General features: G+C 42.9%; 2 protein-coding genes across 3 annotated transcripts in view; one reads left to right on the top strand and one right to left on the bottom strand.

Moving 5' to 3' along the window:
- The window catches only part of LOC105668633 (uncharacterized), an 83,424-nt gene extending 73,986 nt beyond the window's left edge, over positions 1 to 9,438 (top strand). For both annotated transcript variants that reach the window (XM_067347199.1, XM_067347198.1), the window contains 3 exons: positions 4,493 to 4,583; positions 7,439 to 7,495; positions 7,828 to 9,438. In XM_067347199.1, coding sequence (XP_067203300.1) covers positions 4,493 to 4,583; positions 7,439 to 7,495; positions 7,828 to 7,910 — 231 coding nt within the window. In that variant the 3' untranslated portion in view covers positions 7,911 to 9,438. The remainder of the gene's footprint in view (positions 1 to 4,492; positions 4,584 to 7,438; positions 7,496 to 7,827) is intronic.
- Positions 9,439 to 10,111: 673 nt separating this feature from the next.
- The window catches only part of LOC105668652 (uncharacterized), a 48,847-nt gene continuing 39,042 nt past the window's right edge, over positions 10,112 to 19,916 (bottom strand). The window contains exons 3-9 of the mRNA XM_067347210.1: positions 19,685 to 19,880; positions 18,861 to 19,071; positions 18,107 to 18,428; positions 17,400 to 17,669; positions 15,244 to 16,842; positions 13,764 to 15,117; positions 10,112 to 13,518 (exon numbers count right to left, since the gene is read on the bottom strand). Of these exons, the coding sequence (XP_067203311.1) occupies positions 13,171 to 13,518; positions 13,764 to 15,117; positions 15,244 to 16,842; positions 17,400 to 17,669; positions 18,107 to 18,428; positions 18,861 to 19,071; positions 19,685 to 19,880 (4,300 nt within the window). The 3' untranslated portion in view covers positions 10,112 to 13,170. The remainder of the gene's footprint in view (positions 13,519 to 13,763; positions 15,118 to 15,243; positions 16,843 to 17,399; positions 17,670 to 18,106; positions 18,429 to 18,860; positions 19,072 to 19,684; positions 19,881 to 19,916) is intronic.

Raw genomic sequence — 19,916 nt, 5'->3', positions numbered from 1 at the left:
TGCTGCAACTACATAGCTCGCTAAAGTGTTTAATAATCAGGGCATCGAAGTCAAATATACGACGTAATTTAGTTACCAAGTCGATATTTTAATCTCCGCATCCCAACTGCCACCGTGACGATGCCAGATTGTAATGCCATATCTGAAATAAAAGACGTAAGGCGGGGGTGGAGCGAAGAAGAGAAAGCACGGGAAACATGTAAAGGGTGGAAAACAAGCGGCCGAAATGGAAGAGCAACTCGAAGGGGCCTGTAAAAGGGAGGGGTGAAAGACTCAACCGCAACCTGCCGAAGGGTATCGCGGATAGATAATAAGATTTATGGCGCGAGAAGAGAGAAGAGGGAGAAGTTCTCGCATGAGAGACGAGATTACATTGCAAATAATACCCGAGCTCGTGATTTCTCATAAAATCTAATATCCAAACAATATTGTCTGCAATCTGAGCGGAATTTATCTTATATCAAGCCCGCGATTTTTACAAGAGCCTTTTTATCCGAAAACGCATCGATTGTTATTAACAGTGTACCGATTTTAACTATTTTAGCGGAAGCCTTCCAATTGCGAGGATAAAAAGGATAAAACAATCCCTGCAACAAAGAGATCAAATGCAAGATAAACGCGGCAAGAATGCATACGTGGAGCGAAACGGCTTAAAAATCCGCAACAACAATTCCCTTAGACAACAAAAGAGAGTAAACAATGTGCAAAAAGCGAATACAGCGTAACTGCGCGATAAAAGGAGAAAAACGAACGAATAGAGCCGCGAACAAATGCGAGTGTGCAAAAACAAATAATGGCAATCAAGTGCATTTGCTGCAGGCAATATCGAACGAGAGGTGCGAAAGAGTCAATGAAGATTTGTATAGTAACTGGTATCACTGTTTGTTAGGTTTGACTATGCAAACATTGGATGAGAACAACAAAATTCACGCATAATGTACGATACACGAATACCGTGTATTATATTTATACTTTTTATTTCATATTCGCGCGCGTTTCCGTAGCGCGTTATCCATAAATTATCAGTTTTATTTTTACGCGTTTCGTTACCGTTGTCGTTCTTAGCGCGAGCACGTACGCAGTTTTTAGTATAGACACTACTATAACTTGTGAAGCGACCGAATCTAGTCGGAAGACAAATAAAATCGTTCAAAATTAGAAAAGCACAGTTTTTCTCGTTTAACCGCTCTCGACGCAATCCTACCGTAAGCAAGTGTGGCGGCACAAGCCTTTTTGTACGATCACAGTAGCATCACATAAGCATCTTTATACATTAAACGAATATACGTTTACAATAGCGAAAATTAAAATAAAAAATGTAAGACTATATTAAAAGATAAAATAAAACCTATATTCAAAAATATCATTATTTATCAGTATAAAATAGGAAAAAAATAGAAAATACATTTATGTGTGTGTGTGTGTGTGAATATATAAATTTATTAAACGAGATGATTAATGATAGAAAGCAGCCATCTTAATCTTGCGTCTGTTATTGTACACCTTCGGGGATTTCCACAATCGTGATATAAATTTCATAAAACTAGAGCAACCGATGTCACTCATTGCTTTCGGAAAGTCCCATAATTCAAATTTTAATGCATTACGAATTATGGTAAGAAGATAAATACCGAGGTTTTTCAGCAAGAAGTTCAAAACTCGGCAACTTTTGAAATAGAGACGTGAAAAATAAAATTAATAAAAACATATCTCGCGAGAATTTGGTGCTGGTGAGATGCTGCGCGAGCAGTTCCACGTTGAAAACTTCGCTTCCGGAAAAAAGAAAATATAAGAAATTCCTTAGTCCGCATTATCATGGTAATGAATGGCTAATCGCGCAGCGTGTTCTTCTCCGGTTCTTATCAGACAAGTGGTATTACCAAGGCAGTAAAGCAAATGATTTATTTGCGTATAATCCGTCGGTGTACCCGTCCAGAATGAAAACTTTGACAAGAAGAAGCCAACAGTACACCTCTCACATGCAGATACACGTTTTGGGGCCATAAATCTGTACGAACGTCCTGTCCAAGCGTACATAACACGCGACACCTAAAGTGTATTTTACAAGCAAAATCATCATTTACTTTTCTCCTTAGTTCGTGTGGGCAAATATCGATTTCTCTTCTTTGAAACAGAAAAATGTATTTACACTGGAATTTGGTGCGACTTTTCCGTGCAATTGATCATTACAATTAATTAATTTCGTTAATAATTACAGTTGTAATTAATTAATTGCGACAATTGAATTGATAATTATAATGCTGCAAATGCACAATTCTAAGAATGACGTTAATATAAACAGCTGTGATTGGTCAAAGACGTTGATTGGTCAGAGCGATCGAATAGTCACTGAGCTAAATGATTTGCTAATTGCTATAACGATCGTCCGATTGCAATTTCCTTCGGCCAACATCGGCATATTAGGGAAACGTGACCAGAATGGTCGTCCGTGTTATGAGAACGAGACGAGAGTTGAGACGTCAGTTACGACGATTCCTCCTCGACGACATTTTTCCTACTTTTTATTTCCCATTTCCTTGGGAGGACGACACTTTCTCTTCTGACTTTCGTCGGAAACGGAATCGCTTCGGTGATTTCCACCGAGGAAAAGTGACAAATATCTGCCTGTCTACCGTGTTTTCTTTGCGCTCACGCTACGAAAATATACTTTGGCATATAGTTTCTGTTATCGTAACACATGTATAAACATAGAAATATGAGGATATATTTATAAACCGGCTAATGCAGTTTATCGATTGTTTTACGGATCTCTGCATGAAATATGCAGATGTCCGTTCTGAAATTCAAATTGAGCGAAACAGTAAAGATTTATTTTGCTTATTTCATATTTTAATATATTTCAAAATTTTATATATACTTTATATATTTCTATTTTTTAAATTTTACACTTGTACAAAATATATGAAACAAATCAGTAATCGTGGTTTAAAAAAGGCTTATTATTTCTCTTACAAAAATGAATTGAAATTGTGATACTTTTTCACGACAATTTGTTTTCGATAAAGTTTTATATGTAAATTTTAGCTAAAGTTTTATATATTCTTATTTTTTGAATTTATATAATCTTCAAATCGATTTGTGACGTATGATCTTTGTATTATAAGAGCTTTTATAATTTTTAGATATTTATTAAACTTGAAGTAACAGTAAAAAATATAAATTTTTTCAATTCTTAAAACCAATCGTTTCGAAAAAATAAAATCTCGTATGAGAAATTTTATTCCACGATTTCAATCAGTTTGCCGAAAAGATCTCCTTTATTCTCTTTGTATCACAATTGCTGACTTACCTGGTATAAATCTAAACGCGAATACGAAAAGTAAAGTTTTGTAATAGTTCACTGTTTGCAAAGCACACATGTTGCAAAATTAATCTTCTCGAATTGTGCACGGGACAGCGATACTTCAATGTTTAGGGTAAGCCTCTTTGGGTCCACAAAGGGACAAAAGGCATGCTACTCGGACAGGTATCGGACGCGAACAAGGAGATTGCGAACGCATTTTTAAGCTACCGTACTTGCAATAACTTCTCGTTAATGTTACTGCACAAGCTGGGTGAATCAAGCCGGCGATGCTCGTACGAGTTGGTAATATAACGTGCAACCATGTTTCCGCATTGTCTTTCCACATTAAACGCCACAAAGCGCTCCATTGTAATTACACGACAATCTAAGATGAAACGGAAGTGAATATTTTCACGAACGACTCTCGGATGGATTTGACATTTTTAAACGGTGCTTCGAAGCATCATCGAACAGGACGTTGTGTGGCCGGTACAACGTAAGTGATCGTGTTGATACCAGACGTAAACGTTTTGAAGAGAGCAATTCCCTGACGCAGCATCAATCCCAATTCTATTTCGAGAAGGATTCGAGCGATTCGATTCGCGTCTGTTTGCTTCGATTTTGTACAAATTGTAGCTACTAGAATGGACTATCGTGTATACGATGAATAATACGGACGAGCAATCGCTCCCTCGCCAAACCTCTTCAATTTCTGTCTCTGCCGATTTTCTTCTTTACTCGCAAAAAATCGACATTGCTCGTCGGAACGTTCATGTTTGTTAATGAGCGGAAATAAAAGCTGACAGGTGAAACGTCTTCGTCATCGTAAAAGCGAGCTCCGGAGAGAGATATTTTCCGCGGAAGAAATAATATTTGTCCTATTTTTTCTCCAGAAGTCGCCGTGTGATCGTGGTGGAAATTCAACGACCGTGCGAGATGTAATAACAAACGTGGCGCGAAAAGATGTCAATTTTTCTCACGCTCACGATTATTCGTATCAAACGTTTCAAAGGAATCATAAATAAAAGTCGTTGGTACAAAACGACGTGACTGTATTTTTAAGACTGCCGTTTTAGACATTTTGTTAGGCAAGTTTTTACAAAAAAATACTTGCATAAAGTGTAAACAAGCGATGTGGATGGCTCGTCGATCAAGACTCAAATAATTTTCTGTTTATTTGCTGTACAGGTATTCGACAAACATAATCGTGGATATATCACCGCGTCGGACCTCAGAGCGGTATTGCAATGCCTGGGGGAGGATCTCTCTGAAGAGGAAAGTAAGTATTAATTATTAACGCATTCACACCGATGGGACCTATTGCGACGGACGTGACACGATTACGGGGCTTCCATCGACATCATTGCTTCGAAATACTTTTGATAAGGGAAACTTTTTTAGGAACTTTGATAATAAAAACTAAAGTGGATTATTTTTATTCGAATTGGCACACTTAAGGACGATTGATTTTCAGAAAGCGTACTTTGTGGCAGAATTAGAGACATTATTCGAATAAATTTTTATTTAATTTATTATTCGAACAAAACCTTATTCTCATTATTCGCTATAATTGTAAAAGTTGATATTGATGTTGCAATGACAATCGTCAGTCGACGATTGCGTATCTGAAAATAACGTGAATTTACAAGTATAGTTTCAAGTAAGCAAAATGCGATTTCGTAATTTTAGAGAAGCAAGTGATTTTAAATCATTCCGAGACAATATTGCGCCGAAATAAACGGGTTTGCTATTTAATAAAATACCTACTTTACAAGATTAAAATTAATGATCTATTTTGTCAAGTTAATTTGCTGAAAATTAATCGAGTTTTGCTTGATGAAATAGAACGATGTTGTACACTGCTTTTAGTGTAATAAATAGCTTTAGGTTTTTTTGGCAAAAAAATGTAATATTTTTCAATTATGATTCCTTTCGAGCTACATTATTATTTCAACACTTTTAGTTCTTTATTTTCTCACGGAATCACAAAACTTGGATTCCCTAATTCTGTTTACTTATCGCGTATATCTAGACCGCGCCTTTAGTGCTTTACAATTATTTTTCCAGAATCTCAGATCTGGGAGAAAATTTCAGCTTTCTACCCACATTCGCAATCAAGTATTTGGTACAGATAAAGCGAGCAATCAGAACTCAACAAAATCACTCGCACCATAAACGCTCTGTCGTGCGAGACAAATCTGTCACAATATCGATTATTCTGCGGTTATTACCGTAGGATTACATGAACCATTTCGAAGACGTATTTTCAATTAACTATCAATAAATGGACGATTTCCACAAATTGTGAATACAGCGTCGGAAAACACAAATAGTACATTTATACCCTCCGAGATAGATTAAAATTCTACGCAATATTAAATTAAAATATAAAGTTTGTTTTATAGAATTTATTGTTATATTTGTTTACATAACACTATTGTGAGCTTGTATAGTTCTCGGAAAAACGCATTATCAGTACTCATTAACGCAATTCGTAACAGATTGTAAGTAGTTGCGAATACGTTCTCTTTCAGACGTTGTGTATTAATCGCGACGTGACATCGTGTTGATTGAGCCGCCTTGCAAATTTCCGGATCGCAATATATCTCGCATCTATCACTTCCATAGCGATGCTTCACTATTTGAAGAATGACGTTTTGACTTGCGATACATGTGGGCGCCTGCATGAATACGACGATATTAATAACGGTAAAAGTGGACGGCATTGATAAAAAAAACTCGCGTCTCACTCGGGCATTTCCCTCCGGCTGAAACTCTTTCATAAGATGTTAATCGCTCTTTGACGCAGTCTCTCTAATGTGATAAAGTATACGCAAAAGTATATTTGACGAAGCTTCTAAAAAAATAATTAACTCTTTGTGAATAAGTGCAATTTTTGCGCGCTACAATTTGCGCTACAGCGATTCGTTAATTAGTTATGCTTTCGTAAAACTAAGCAAGGAATACGAGAAATATTATGAAGATAGTTACATTAATTCGAAGTTATAATTTATTACGTCGCGAAGAGTGTTGAGGACAAAATTAAAACTGCTACGAATTTTTGAAATGCGAATTAAATTATACGTCGTGATTGTATGTGTCATTTCAGTGATAAGACGCAAAAATAAATAACTTTTGGACGAAGACATCGAAGAATCATGAGTGTCCATCGAGAAACTTCAGTTACTTCAGTCGATAGTAGATTTGATAATTCTGCACGACCAGGCACAAGTTTCTTGATTGGCCGCAATCAGTTTAAGCTAAATCGCATGGAGTTCGCCGAACAATCGCCGCAATTGGCGAGAGATTGCAGTTTATAAATTATGTTACGATTGCTATGTTACGTATTCCTGTTAAATGATTATATTCGACATGGCTTACAATCGACTCATAGTTTACCTCTGTATTTCCAGTGAGCTTGCCATTTCTCCTCTTCCGCTGCTTCACATTTGCCTATTCATATGACCGACGCAACGCTGCGAGTGAAAAATATGAAAAATTCTATTAGCATTACGTTTCTATTGAGTGAAACGAGTGATTGCAGAAGTGATCCTCTAGTTTCGAGTGAAAAAAAAAATCTAATAATAACAATAATAATCTTTAATTAAAAACATGAAATTTTCTATTACTACGATTAATTTTGGAAATTTGAAGAAGGCATTTCAAGAAAATTCCTCGAATGCCAACGTACCGTAGTCCGGCTTCATTCCTTTTCGTGGCAATAAATTCTACGTGGAAATAATGAGGGTATATATCGGCAATATTTTTCTCGGAATCTCGCGCTCCCGGCACTCGTGATGCGAATTAATCCAATTGATGAACATATAGTAAAGACATTAATTGTATTACCGCAAGAGTGTACGCGCATTTTCGTATAAAAAACCCGAAGGATTTGTGAATGAATATTCCTATCACGATTTCTTGCATGAAAATGCGCAATATATTCGCGATCGGCGCGATAATACAGAAATGTGCATATATCAGAAATTTAGCTAAATTAAATCTCTCAAAGTAAGTCCCTTTGAATCCGAGCAACGAATCATTTATATCTAGCGTCTAAACGACCTAATAATAGCGGAAAAAAAAAAAAAAAAACAGGTTACGTGATATAAACCGATTTTGTTTTGCTTTCAGTCGAAGATATGATTAAAGAAGTCGATGTGGATGGGGACGGCCGAATTGATTTCTACGGTAAGATATTTCTTTCGTTTCGTATTGCTTTTATGAGATAAGCAACGGTGAAAAAGAGATTTCAATTTCTACTGGCGAGTATGATCCATCCTTACGATGATCGATGGACTTGTACCTAAAACTGGAAGAAAGTGCAATTCTTGAGAAAAATACGATGCGAGCAAAAGCTGTTGAAAAAGTTCGAAGAAAATAAAAAAGAAGAAAGGCGCATGTATTTTTTAGAAACAATAAACCGCTGTGGAATGATTTCTCTTGCCGCAAAATTAAAAGGATTACAATGTAAGATTTGATTGTTTTACATCTAATAGAATCGATAATTCTTTTAATTTCAGAATTCGTTCATGCTCTCGGCGAGCCCGGAATTGACGAGGACGAGGAGGACGATGAAGAAGATCTGCAATCTCCGCTATTCTAAGATCGCGTTTACTCTCATCTCTTTGTTAGATAAGCCAGAGATCACGATACGGGCAAAAACGATGTGCAATATCACTTGCGCAAAATATTTCCTTCTCTCGCGTTTGCAATTCGAATCGCGTGCGATCGCACCTAACAAACGGGACGAGGCTCAACTTCAACTTCGAGAACCCGTCTACATTTCATTAGTCCTCACTTTTCTTCTCAAATGTCGAATCAAACTTTTAATGCTGGAACGTGAACGTCTCGCTAAGCGTATTGTGAATAAATAACAAATCTGCACCGAGTTACATTATTCGCGAATGATCGCAAGTACAGCACGAATTTGCATTTTTGATGTATGCTAAACGAGTCCTGCAATCAAGTCTTTCTCAATCGGAGGAATCCTCGATGAATTACGGAGTTCGCAAATTCATTCAGCTCCCGAGGTTTTACTGGACTTAATAGCCGTCATCAGCCGTCCGCGCGCGCGCTGATAAACATTTAAAGATCGATTTCTGAAAATTGAACGCAAATCCAGCAAATACGAATGGAAAAATTTCTTTAAAAAAATATTCTACAATATTATAAATTAAATAAAAATTACACTTACAATGTAAATCAGATAAATTGAACTTGCACAGCAATGAATTAGGAGATTGCGGAAAACGCTTTTTGCGAAGCGCTTAACGAGTCGCTGATAACTGCCGCGAGATGATTACGGGACGGTCGGTGGCGAATCGGCGAGATTTCGCCGCGTAGGACAACGTGATAAGGCGTTTCTGGCGACGCGCCATATTTGCTAAAGCGGCGGATAAATCATCAGCGGTCGGCTATGGCGACTTTCATCTCGGGCAACGGAAGTTGGAAAGTGAAGTCTATGTCCTGCGACATACGAGCGAGCTGGTGACGAGAGAGATTTCTCGCGACACGAGAAGCAAGCGTTAAGCGCGAGAAATGTTAACATAGTTGAGATAAATTATTCATTTTCGCACATATTCTCGATCCTATCGCTTCGATATCAGAAACGGCGCGGTGCCTCGTCGCGGCTCTATCTTTTCTCCGAGGCCGCCCGACGCCGCGCCGGGCAACTTTAACGTGTAAGATCGACTAGATCGTAATGAATTCCGTCTCGTAAGTATGTGGACTTTTTCTCGATTTTACTCTCGTCTAATACTAGATAACGTTATATTCCATCTAAAGTAATCTTAAGAGGATCAAACGCACCGCAACTTCTCAACGGGTCGCGCCGAAGCATGCGCGTCGGCGATGGCGCGATCGCCGAGCAAACGGGAAGGGAAAAGGGAAGCCGAAAGATCGCTCGCTCGCTCAATCCTGAATGATTATGCATAATGTCGAATCGATAGCACGGAACTTTACGCGGTCTTTCCAAGTTGACGGGCGAGCGAACCTCACGTCGATCTTCGCTCGCTTTGCTCTCCTCGGGCCTCGTATTACGTACCTTAAACGACTATATCACTGTTACGCCAATAACAAAGCCGCACGCTGTTTCAAATATTTTAAAGGATTTAATAAATCGCTAAAAAACATTGTGCAATTTAATCCCTTTCAACTTATGTCCCGAAATCCACATTATTCTACGCCGACGTATCTGTCAAAGATTGTGAAGCAATTCTGCATAACGTGATTGCGATTTCATTCAGTGCGAGATAAGCGTTCGCAATGTTTTTGCACAACATCGATCTGTAGAATTACCTCATTCAAATAATTATGCAAAAGTGATTTTTCTTCCTTTCATAATTTTATTCTTTTCTTAGTATCATCCCCACATTTTCACTCTTCGGCTAGATACTTATAAATTCTTCTGATACTTTGCTGAATATTAAAAAGAAAGATTTTGCAATTCGAATGATCGGATTTAAAATTCTTGAAATCGCCGTGCAAAGAATTCCCGTTTGTGCTACCTTTCACATGATTATATTCGCCGATATTTTGCTGACATTTGAAAGATTAAATTTTTCCAATTTAAATTCTTAGACTTCAAAATCACGGAGCTAAAATTTTTCAAATCGCAATCGTCGGAATTTTCGTTTATACCACCTTTTTAGGTTAAGTAGACTTCTCTCAATTTCGCCGTTTTTCGAGAGTTGAAATATTTGTGGGATTTCTTTTACATTATCTAATTGTAATTATATAAATTATATGTAATTATATATCACGAAAACTAGATGTATGGATAAGGATCTAAGTAAAAAAATGCCATTTTTGTACTTTTTTCTTAAACGTTCATTTTTATTAGCGATAAATAAACTTACATATCTTTACAGTAACAATGTCCCTTTCGTAACTCTCGGAAAATATGAGAATATCTATTCGCAAAGATTTGTGTAGAGTCAAGACTTCCCCCCTCGCTTATCGCATTTGGTTGTTAATTCCGCCTCTCACATTCTCGATTCAACGATGAACGAACGAACGAACGAACAAACGAACGAACGAATGAATGAACGAACGAACGAATGAACGAACGAACACTTTAAAAAATTCAGTACGACACAAACGGTACGTACATATTATTATTTTATACAATCATCGTCTACGATTGTGTACGTTTTCTTAATTCTTTTTTTTTCCTTTTTTGTTTCACATGCGATCTACGTACAAGTCTTAAACGTTACTTATAGTCCTAAACGATTAGCGAGCGTACAACAGCCGAACATGAGAGAAAAAGTGAACAACACAAGACCACTGCTGCTACAAAGGTATCATAAATCGACATAGCGATCGGTGCCTATCGGCTTACGGACTATTTTTTTTTTTTTTTATCGGATGTCCTCTTGCAAATCTTGACATCGGTTTTCTTCGGATCATCCTCTTACACTCCCTTACATCATCCGGCCGATCTTCTCGACTGGCGTTACGTGGTCCAATTGTGCGCACTTTCTTTCCACCATGTAACATTATTTATCCCCCCCCCCCTCCTCCCTTATTATCACGTCAATCCTAACCCGCATCTGACGAAATAATCCTTACAGGAATCCTTTCTGTACAACATCACGTGTTTTCATTGCGTGACGAAAGCTGTGTTGCGTCGATGTCAATTATCGATAGCCCGGATTAGTGTGATTTCATCGCTTTATCTGATAGGCTCTATCTATAATCTACAACAGAATTACGGATCGTCAATCCGGAATTAATTGATCGGACTATCGTCGCAACCAGGCTCTAGTCCCGCTTATCATTAATCGAAGCATTAGAGTAATTTGATAGATCTTCGACGCGGCAAAATTGAACTTCACACTTTCGTATCAAAGATTCAGCACTTTACTCTATCTAATTATTTTTTATCAACACTTTATCACATTATTACACGCTTCCGGTGCGACCGGAGTCTTATCTCAGCAAATTCATTCATCGTCCACCGTCATTACTTTTTTTTTTTATATCGAAACTTGAACTTATCGATCGTAAGCAGCGTGGAACCGCAGCTGCATCGCGAATAAGTGAAGTTACGCGGTGAAAAGAAAGCGCAATTTTATTATTGTATCATCGCGTTATCGGTGATGCTAGTCGAGAGAGAGAGCCTTCGTTTTATAACTTGAAACATCGGAGATCGCTAAATATCTGTCCGATAGATACAAAGAACTTGTCCCATCTAACAAATCCTTAAATTAATATTTCATTACAAGCCTCTCGTATTTATCGTACCAACGCGGAAAACAAGACATTACAGTTTTTCAGACGTACTTTACATTATTATTATTCAGACGTCTCAATCAGATTTTGTGTATATCATTTGGAAATATTCAAACACTCTCCAACGTCTTGATACGCTTTATCCGCGAAAAGCATACGCGTTAGTTTCTTACGCATATCGCGTGCGTGCGTGAATTATGCCTCTCTCTTTCAAAGTTCGAAGTTCATGCAGGCGGAAATTCGTCAAAACCTTTACCTCTCGATGTGGTCCTCTCGCGTCTTCGAAACGAAATGTTCTCGATCGGGCTTTCCAAAAGTGGGACTAAACGATGCAACGAATGACGTTAACAAGGTCGCGCCATCACTTTTATAAATCGAAATGACGCAAATCAATATCCTTCCGATAGACCGTCTAAAGGGCGCATTTTTTCTGACCGCAAAAAAATGGGCCCGCTGTCAAGTCGTATCTTCGAGAAAGTCAAAAATACCGTTAGAAAAGGACTTAATCGAGATTTACCCATTTACGAAACTTCCCACGTTTCGATCGCGACTAAATGGTCTTAAACGCTTAGATGCCAAAGGCGATATATCAAATAAAAAACGTGTATATGTGTAAAAAAGGTATACTTGGTTTCGCGACTCCATCTTTTATTACGCCGGGAGCGGTCAAGGTTTTGACCTCCTCACGAAATTGTCCCCGGTGTGTTCTTTCGCTGCATGGCCACTTCTCCAGGAGATACGTAACACATAATATCTGTTTCAGTATTAAGCAGCCTACCGCTTATCGCGCCTCTCAAGCGTATCGCGTCCCTCAATCGTGTACGCGCGGCGACGTTCCGTTTGCGAACGATGTGATGACACGCGATCGACGTGACAATTTTACTGCGCGACGCGCCGTTTACTACTTCTTCTTGTCGATTCGTCGATCGATCATCATCGTGTCGTGTCCTCGCGTAAAGCAGCCAGTCGCGCGATCAGCTGCCGATACGCTTAACTATCCACAAGCAAGCGTTTTTTCTTACTTCGTCGTAAACACAAAAGAACTTACGCTTATATTGTCCCTACATTACCACCGCTTAAATAAGTAGCCGACTGCGCTCTTCCTCCGACAACGCCTCCGAATTACAGAAAGGCGAGACTTCTCGTATCTGAGATCATCATTAACTCGATTGGTAGTCTTTTTTTTTTGTTTTTTTTCTTTTTTCGAGTAGTTGACGATTATTCACTGCGTCTAATTCACATCAATATTTCTTCTTCTTTAACTGAGAATTTCGAGGAATAGATGATTTCCACTTCTTTTACCAGAGAAACTTTACATATTCCGGCGAGCTGCAAGACGCGGCGTGGTATCTCGTGAGAGTCGCGCAACGATCACTCGAATATCGTCCAGAAACGCGAGAAATTTTCTTCGCGAACGCAACGGCGTGTCGTTCGACGACGAAGATATCCTTTCGCGATCAAATCACTGCTCAATTGCTGTGATCGGCGCATCTTTGATCGTTGGCTCTGACGGCACGGGCCGCGAAGAACATTCGTCTTCTTCTAAGGGCGAACGTCGCCAGCCTGCAACGGGCACGCGAGGATGAGACCGCGGTACGATCGGAATCCCATCTCGCGATAGGCCCTCCTCAGAGCACAGGCTCCTCGTCGGTCTCGTCGTTCTCGTCGGCTTGCTGCGACGAAGGGGTGGTCGCCAAAGAATTCGTCTTGCTTCTTCGATGTCGTTTCTGCTGATTGCTGCCGTTGCTGCTGCTGCTGCCGCTGTTGCTGCTGCAGGTGCTGCTTATGCTACTGATAGTGCTGCTGCTCGGACTGTTGACAATGTTACCACCGCCATTTCCGGTGCAGGCTAAGTCGAAGGCGGTGATCTGTCCGTGGGCTGTTATCAGGGGCCGCAAAGCTGTGCGCACGGACCAGTGCAGCCGCGGATACGCGCGCTCCTGTTGCAGCATCAATTCCTTCCTCTTGTTTTGTTTCTATAACGTAGAGGGGAAAAGAGTAAAGAAAATTGTACCGAAGTTATGCGGAATTGTTAAATAAAATGTGATTTTCTTAAAACAGTTTTAATAAATTAAACGTGGCGTAGCGGCTTGATTACAATCCATCTTGCTGAATTCACATGAAGATGAATAGAAATTTCCACATAATCATGGTAGAATATTTTTCCTTCCGTAAGATGGAGCAGGTAACAGATATAATATTCATAATATTTAAAATTTACCTCTGATAAATGCGGTGTTTGTTCTCGCGAGACTGCGAGCTTCTTGCTCTCAGTGAACTGCCTGAGTGCCTTCTCACGAACGTAGATGAATGGTCTGACGACTCTGAGATCCTCTCGGCGTATGTAATAGTGCGCCTTCATGGTTTTCAGCATACCGCCGTGGAACACCGAGATGAGAAAACTCTCCGTGAGGTCGTCCAAATGTTGACCTAGCGCCAGCACGTTGTATCTCTTCCGCTTCGCCAAAGAGTACAATTGCGTCCTGACCGATTTGTCGCAGAAACTGCAGGTGCCGCTGGCGACGCTGGCGTCCAACGGATTGTCGGCATTGGCACCACTTGGATCTGTCACCTGTTCCTCGTAAAAGTACGGGACGTCCAGGGCCTTTAGATAACTCATCAGTTCCATGGGATCGGAACCACCCGCGTCAATGGTGGCCGCGCCGATCTCGAAGTCGATCCCCTTCGATCGGGCGTAAAATCTGTACTGATGAAGAGTGTGCAGAAGAGAGAGCGAGTCCTTGCCAGTCGCCGACAAACAAACCAGCACTCTGTCGCTGTCCCGAATCATGTCAAATTCCTGCATGGCTTCCACGGAAGGTTTCCAAATATTTTTCGGCGGACAGTGCCACTGAGTCCGCGGGAACTCGAGTCTGGACTCGTTGTCCTCGGATTTGATTTCCTGACCGTCATCCTCTTCCTCCCTCAAATCGCTCGTGCACTCCTCATCCTCTGAGAGATTGTCATTCTGACGCGTTTGCTGCTTGCCGCCGTTCTTCGTCGATAAACTGGCCATTGACGCCGTCCTGGATTTTCGTCCGTGACTGTTGGCAGAATTTGACTCGGCGCTGCTGCTTCGTTTCAAGTCCAGCGAATCTATCGATTTGTCACTCTCGTGGAACGACAGATTTATGCCGCTGTCCTGAGAACTGACCGAGTTCACGGCCGAGTAGATCTTGGGCAGAACTTTACGGGAGTCGCCGATATCGAGGCCGCCACGTCCTTCCTGCGAATCGTCGTCCACGTAATCGTCCACATCGTTCTCGACTTCTTCGTCCTCGGTTTTCGAGCGACTGCGCACCATCTGCTCGTTCTCGGATGGCTTCATCACGTAGATAACCGTCTCGTCCGACGAGCACTCGCTGGACATCTTGCTTTCCTGCTGCGACAGCTCGCCGACTTTGCTGGTTATCTCGATCGGGCCACTTTTTCTCGAAGTCGACAGACGCGGAGACGCCGACGAGGGCAATATGATTCTCCCTCGATCGGGTGAGCCGCATCCGTTTGAAGATACATCTGAAGTGGAGGCGTCTGGCGAGTACCTATGAAGGCCGTCAACGGCATTCACCATGCATCTGTTGAAAAGTTTACAAAGATCCATGAATAAATGTCATTTCAAATATTTTTAAATATTTCGTATCGATCTGTATTAATATTGCAAATAATTTTTAACCTTTATATTATTAATAACAATGAAATACCTTATCTCGGATTTGACTTCGCTCGCCATTTCCTTCGAGAATTCCATTAAGTACTCGGCGATATCGCTGGCTGTGAACGAGTCGTGCCTCGACTGCTTGTCCTCCATGAATGTTTGATTCACCATGCTCTGAACTCGGGAATGATGCTGCGGCGTGTTCTCGGACGTGTTGCTTTCCGACAAGGCGTCGTCCACTTTAGAAATCACCTCTCGTATTTCGGATTTTATTTCCGTCGCTAGCTCCTTCGTCACCTCCTTTACATACGCGCTCAGATCGTCCTCGGATCTCTGGCTCACGCTCGTCGAGATGGGTGAGGATCTTCCGCCACCTACGAGCCGCTCGGTGTAGTCGCTGGTCGACGAATACGAAGACGGCGGCGACGCCGGATTGTGATTGTAGCTCAACGAGATGATCGAGTGACTCGGGCTGGCGGCGGAATCCAATTCCAGAGAGTTCAATTCCGTCTGACTACTGCAGCTGCAGTGGAGACGTCTCTGTCTCGATGGCGCATTCGACGTGCTGAGTCCCAAGCTAGTCAGTGTCTGCGGGCTTAGCGGAAGCGGCGGTATCGGCGAGGACGCCGACGTAGCGCCGACGCGATTTCCGGGAACGTTGCACCCGTCGGTGGTGCTGCCGAGAGAATTGCACCTCGCGCGTCCCGCATTCGCCGCGTCCATCAATTCTCTCTGCTCCTTCGTCGGTCGGGCGGCTACACGGGATATCGATCTCAGAACCGAGGTGGTCACGGCCTCGCCCACCGCGAATCTCACCGGCATCGGCGAATTGGGACACGTGGCGGGCGATCGGTGATTCCCGGAGAAAACGCTTTGCTCGTTCTGACTCGGGCTCTCCTCCTCGCTGTTGCTCGACGACGACAGCTGGCTCAATTCAGCCGTGATGATAGTTCGCCTGACCGTGCTCAGCGCCGGCAAGCTTCGATGCCTCGGCGAGGCCATCGAGATCGGCGGGTTGCCCGTACGCGGAATGTCGCTGTTCAGTCGTCTCATACCGCTGGTGGTCTGCGCCAGGCAGTTCACCAGACTGTCGTGACAAGTGGAATTCACGTGGCTAAACCTGTTCCAAGCCAGCAGCGGATTGAACGGCACGTCCTGCTTCACGTTCTGCGAATTGCCTAGGAGGAGGTCTTGCGCCTCGCTCGGCAGCATGAACCAGCGCCGTGCCTCCATGCGCTCGCACGCGAAGTTGAAGCTCTTGTCGATCTGCAGCGGATACCGCTGCGCCATTTTGCGCGCGCGATTGAAGATGTTCCGCGCAGTCTGCAGGCAATCGCCGTAGGTCTGCGGAAAGATGCCGGAGCCAGAAACGCGTCTCTCCGTGGCGTTCATTCTGCCGTCCGTGTACCTGATCGAGCCCAGCCACTTGCGCTCCTTGAAGACGCTGTTGGTGTGATGTCGCCATTCGCCGGTGTCGGCATTCAGCACGTACTGCGGCAGCAGCTTCCAGCCCTCGGTTGCGACCATCTTGAGCGCCTCCAGCACGAAGGCAACTTCCGCCTCGCTCATGAAGTAGGGAAAGGCCAGCCTGGCAAAGCCCGGCCTCAGGCCCTCCGCGGTGGTCTCCTCGGTACCATTGCGCTGTCTAAAATAAAATGGCGCGTGCTCAATTACGTGCGTACACACGATATTTTTGCGAAAATAGAGTCTTGCGCCAAGTCGCGAGCGGTTGACGTAACGTCTATTTCTACGTGTGTTGATTACACGAAATTACACCGCGCTCAAGTTTAATAGACAACCACTTCCTGCTTCGCCGAGATCCGTGCGATACACGTAACCTTTCGCATACGCGGTCATATTGTTCCATACATATGTGAAACGATGAAAGCGGCGATTAAAACTCATCGAAATCGATATCATTCGTATGGGACTCCGCTGCCTGGCGATCTCCGTGTTTATTTAAAAAACAAATTCTGTTGATATAAATGTCAGATTTAATCGGCGTCAAAATGGAACACGAGTCAGACTCGATTTATGCAGTACAAACAGGAAAATGGATTTTATATCGGAAATGAAGAGATTTCAATCTTTAATTCAAACGATCGCGGATTTGTTTCCTGAACGGTGCGGGGAAAAAAAAACAATATTTCGTATGCAATTTGCGCGATCACGCGTCGCAATAAAATGTTAACGAATGCATACCCTTCCAGGAGAATGCTTTCATACTCCTTGGCGAGTTCCCGGTCGATTCCCATCAGGTCATGAGCGTAACGACCCGTGCAGGCGCATCCTCCTCGCGCCTGAATGCCGAGGACATCGTTCAGAACGGCGCAAACAAAGTTATGGTGTAGAAACGTGCCGCGGGGATGGCGCACCATAAACGAGAAGATGGGCAGTCGCTTCACGTTCTGCGACGAACTGCCGAGCAGGATCAATTCCGGAATTGTGCGCACATGGGCTAAAACTTGCCTGCGGAGAACAGGACGATCATTAACATTACGCTTGATTGTCATTTTAGGTAATTATACAGATGTATACAGATTATTACCGGATTTCTGCGATCTTTCGAATTACATAATTTCAATTAAAATATTTATAATATTAACGTAAGACACACATGTTGCATTTGCATGCATAATATCTTTGTGAACGAATTTGTGCACGAACAATGCTCCATAAAAAAAATCTGGAAAAAAAAGAAGTACCAGCTCTTCGCCGCTTTCTACGAGTCGCGGCGCGCTCGTGAACAGGAAGAAATTTGCGGCAAGAAATTACTCGAAACGATCGCATTTGTTTCCTGGACGGTGGACGAAAAAATGACCGATATCTCTTATACAATTCGCGCGATCGCGCATTCGCAGTCATGTAACCGCGCTGCGGAGGCGCGGGGGGGGGGGGGGGCCCCCCTGGATATCTTATCCTGCCGTGCGACGATCGCTCTCGGCGTGACGTTCTCCTTCAGCTGCACCGCCAGTCCGCATCTGATGCTCTCGACGACGCCGGCGGTGCCGCTCTCCTCCCGCAATTCGGGATCGCGATGATAACGGTGGGAGTCCCTCATGTCCTCCACCTCCACGTCCTCCCGCAGGAGCCATCGCTTCGTCACGAGCACACCGGGCGACTGCACGCCGCCGATGAATTTGTGGCCCGCGAAGATGATGGCGTCCTTGTGCACCGCGGTCTCGCCGACTCCGGGCAGATGCGGATTCATGTCGATCTGAATGCACGGCGCTGCAAACGCGATGAATAACGATTGACGAGATTCGTTCGTCTTAACAACGAATTGCATAACGACGACGGGAACGCTTACGTAAAAGACATTATGTCACGAATAATGATCTTTAACGTTATCTCCATCATAAAGATAAATTATCGATATTTTATTGATTACGACATATTGTCGATATATGGCGAAACGCCATCATTCGCACGACATTTGGCGCGGACGCCTCGGGCCGTGTAAAAACTTTTCCATCGAAATAATTAGCGTGACACAATATTAGCAAAGTGATATTCTGGATAGGGCTTTGCGTTCCGTTGTTAATTAGCCGCTTGTTTTCTCGTCGTAGGCCAGAGAGATCGCATTGCGGCGGTTATAATTCGCATCGGCTCGCAACCGGTTCTCTCTCGCCGCTTGTTCGATCGTGCTCACGATCACCTTACCTGCGGTGGTGTAATCCCACACGCTGAGCGCGCCGTATTGGTGCAGCAGAAGGGTCGTCGCGACGTCATCTGCCAAAACCCCTGTTATGCAACTGGCCGCGCTGAAGCATCCAATCATTTGCGCAACGCCCTCGCTCCGCATTCGCGCGAGCCCACGCTCGAGATCGTTCAGATCTAAGAAGCCCTCGCGGGTCTCGGAAACCCGTATTATCTGTAAAGCGGTTCAAATCGCTTCATTAGCGATGTGACGCGATGATCAACGCCGTGGCAACCGAGACGACAAGTGTATCCGCGACTCAACGGCGGAAAGCGCTAATTTCAGCTATTTTTGATCGAAGGACATTTGATAAAATCACATAGCCGCCTTGGAATTATTTATACGGAATATCTCAGGGTTATGATGAAATGTGTTGACGAATTCGTTGACGGCGATAAAAGCCGAGCCGCCGTGTTCCACGATAAATATATAAATGTCCATTATATTTATAGATTAATATATCAATCTTCTCACATCTAAACTCTTTGATCTCGAAAGAAGCGCGTTGGATAACAAAAGATGATTGCAACAATGTGTAAGATTACGATTTAGAGGAGGAACGGCCGTTCACGCGAGCGGCTTGGCGGGCTGCCAAAACTCGGGCTAAAGCTACATTGCGTTTATATTGCGTACTATTTGATCTCACGCATTTTCTACGACCAATCGTCACGTTTCGCTTTAACGATGCACTTCGCGCGTGCACTCACCGCCTGCTTCCCGTTTTATCTCGCGCTCGAATCAGCCGCTCGGTTTCTTCACACGAAATTTATCTCGCCGGCTGTCCTACCTTGACATCGAGCTCGCGCCAAGGCCTCAGGTTGGCGTGATGCTCGAACGGACCCACGAAGACCACGGTGGATTTCGAGAGATCGAGATGTCGTAAAAGTGTGCGAAGGGCAGCGGCGGTGCCTTGACCCGTGAACAGGACCGCATCCTGCTCGCCGGCTCCAACCGCGTGTCTGACGATGTCTCTGGCTTCGTGCCTGTGAACGTAAACGCATACAGATCAGTGTTTGATT

Source organism: Linepithema humile, chromosome 1 (assembly GCF_040581485.1).
Source record: "Linepithema humile isolate Giens D197 chromosome 1, Lhum_UNIL_v1.0, whole genome shotgun sequence".
Lineage (NCBI taxonomy): Eukaryota > Metazoa > Arthropoda > Insecta > Hymenoptera > Formicidae > Linepithema > Linepithema humile.
The sequence above is the reverse complement of the archived record's forward strand: the minus strand, read 5'-3'. Positions and strand labels throughout refer to the sequence as shown.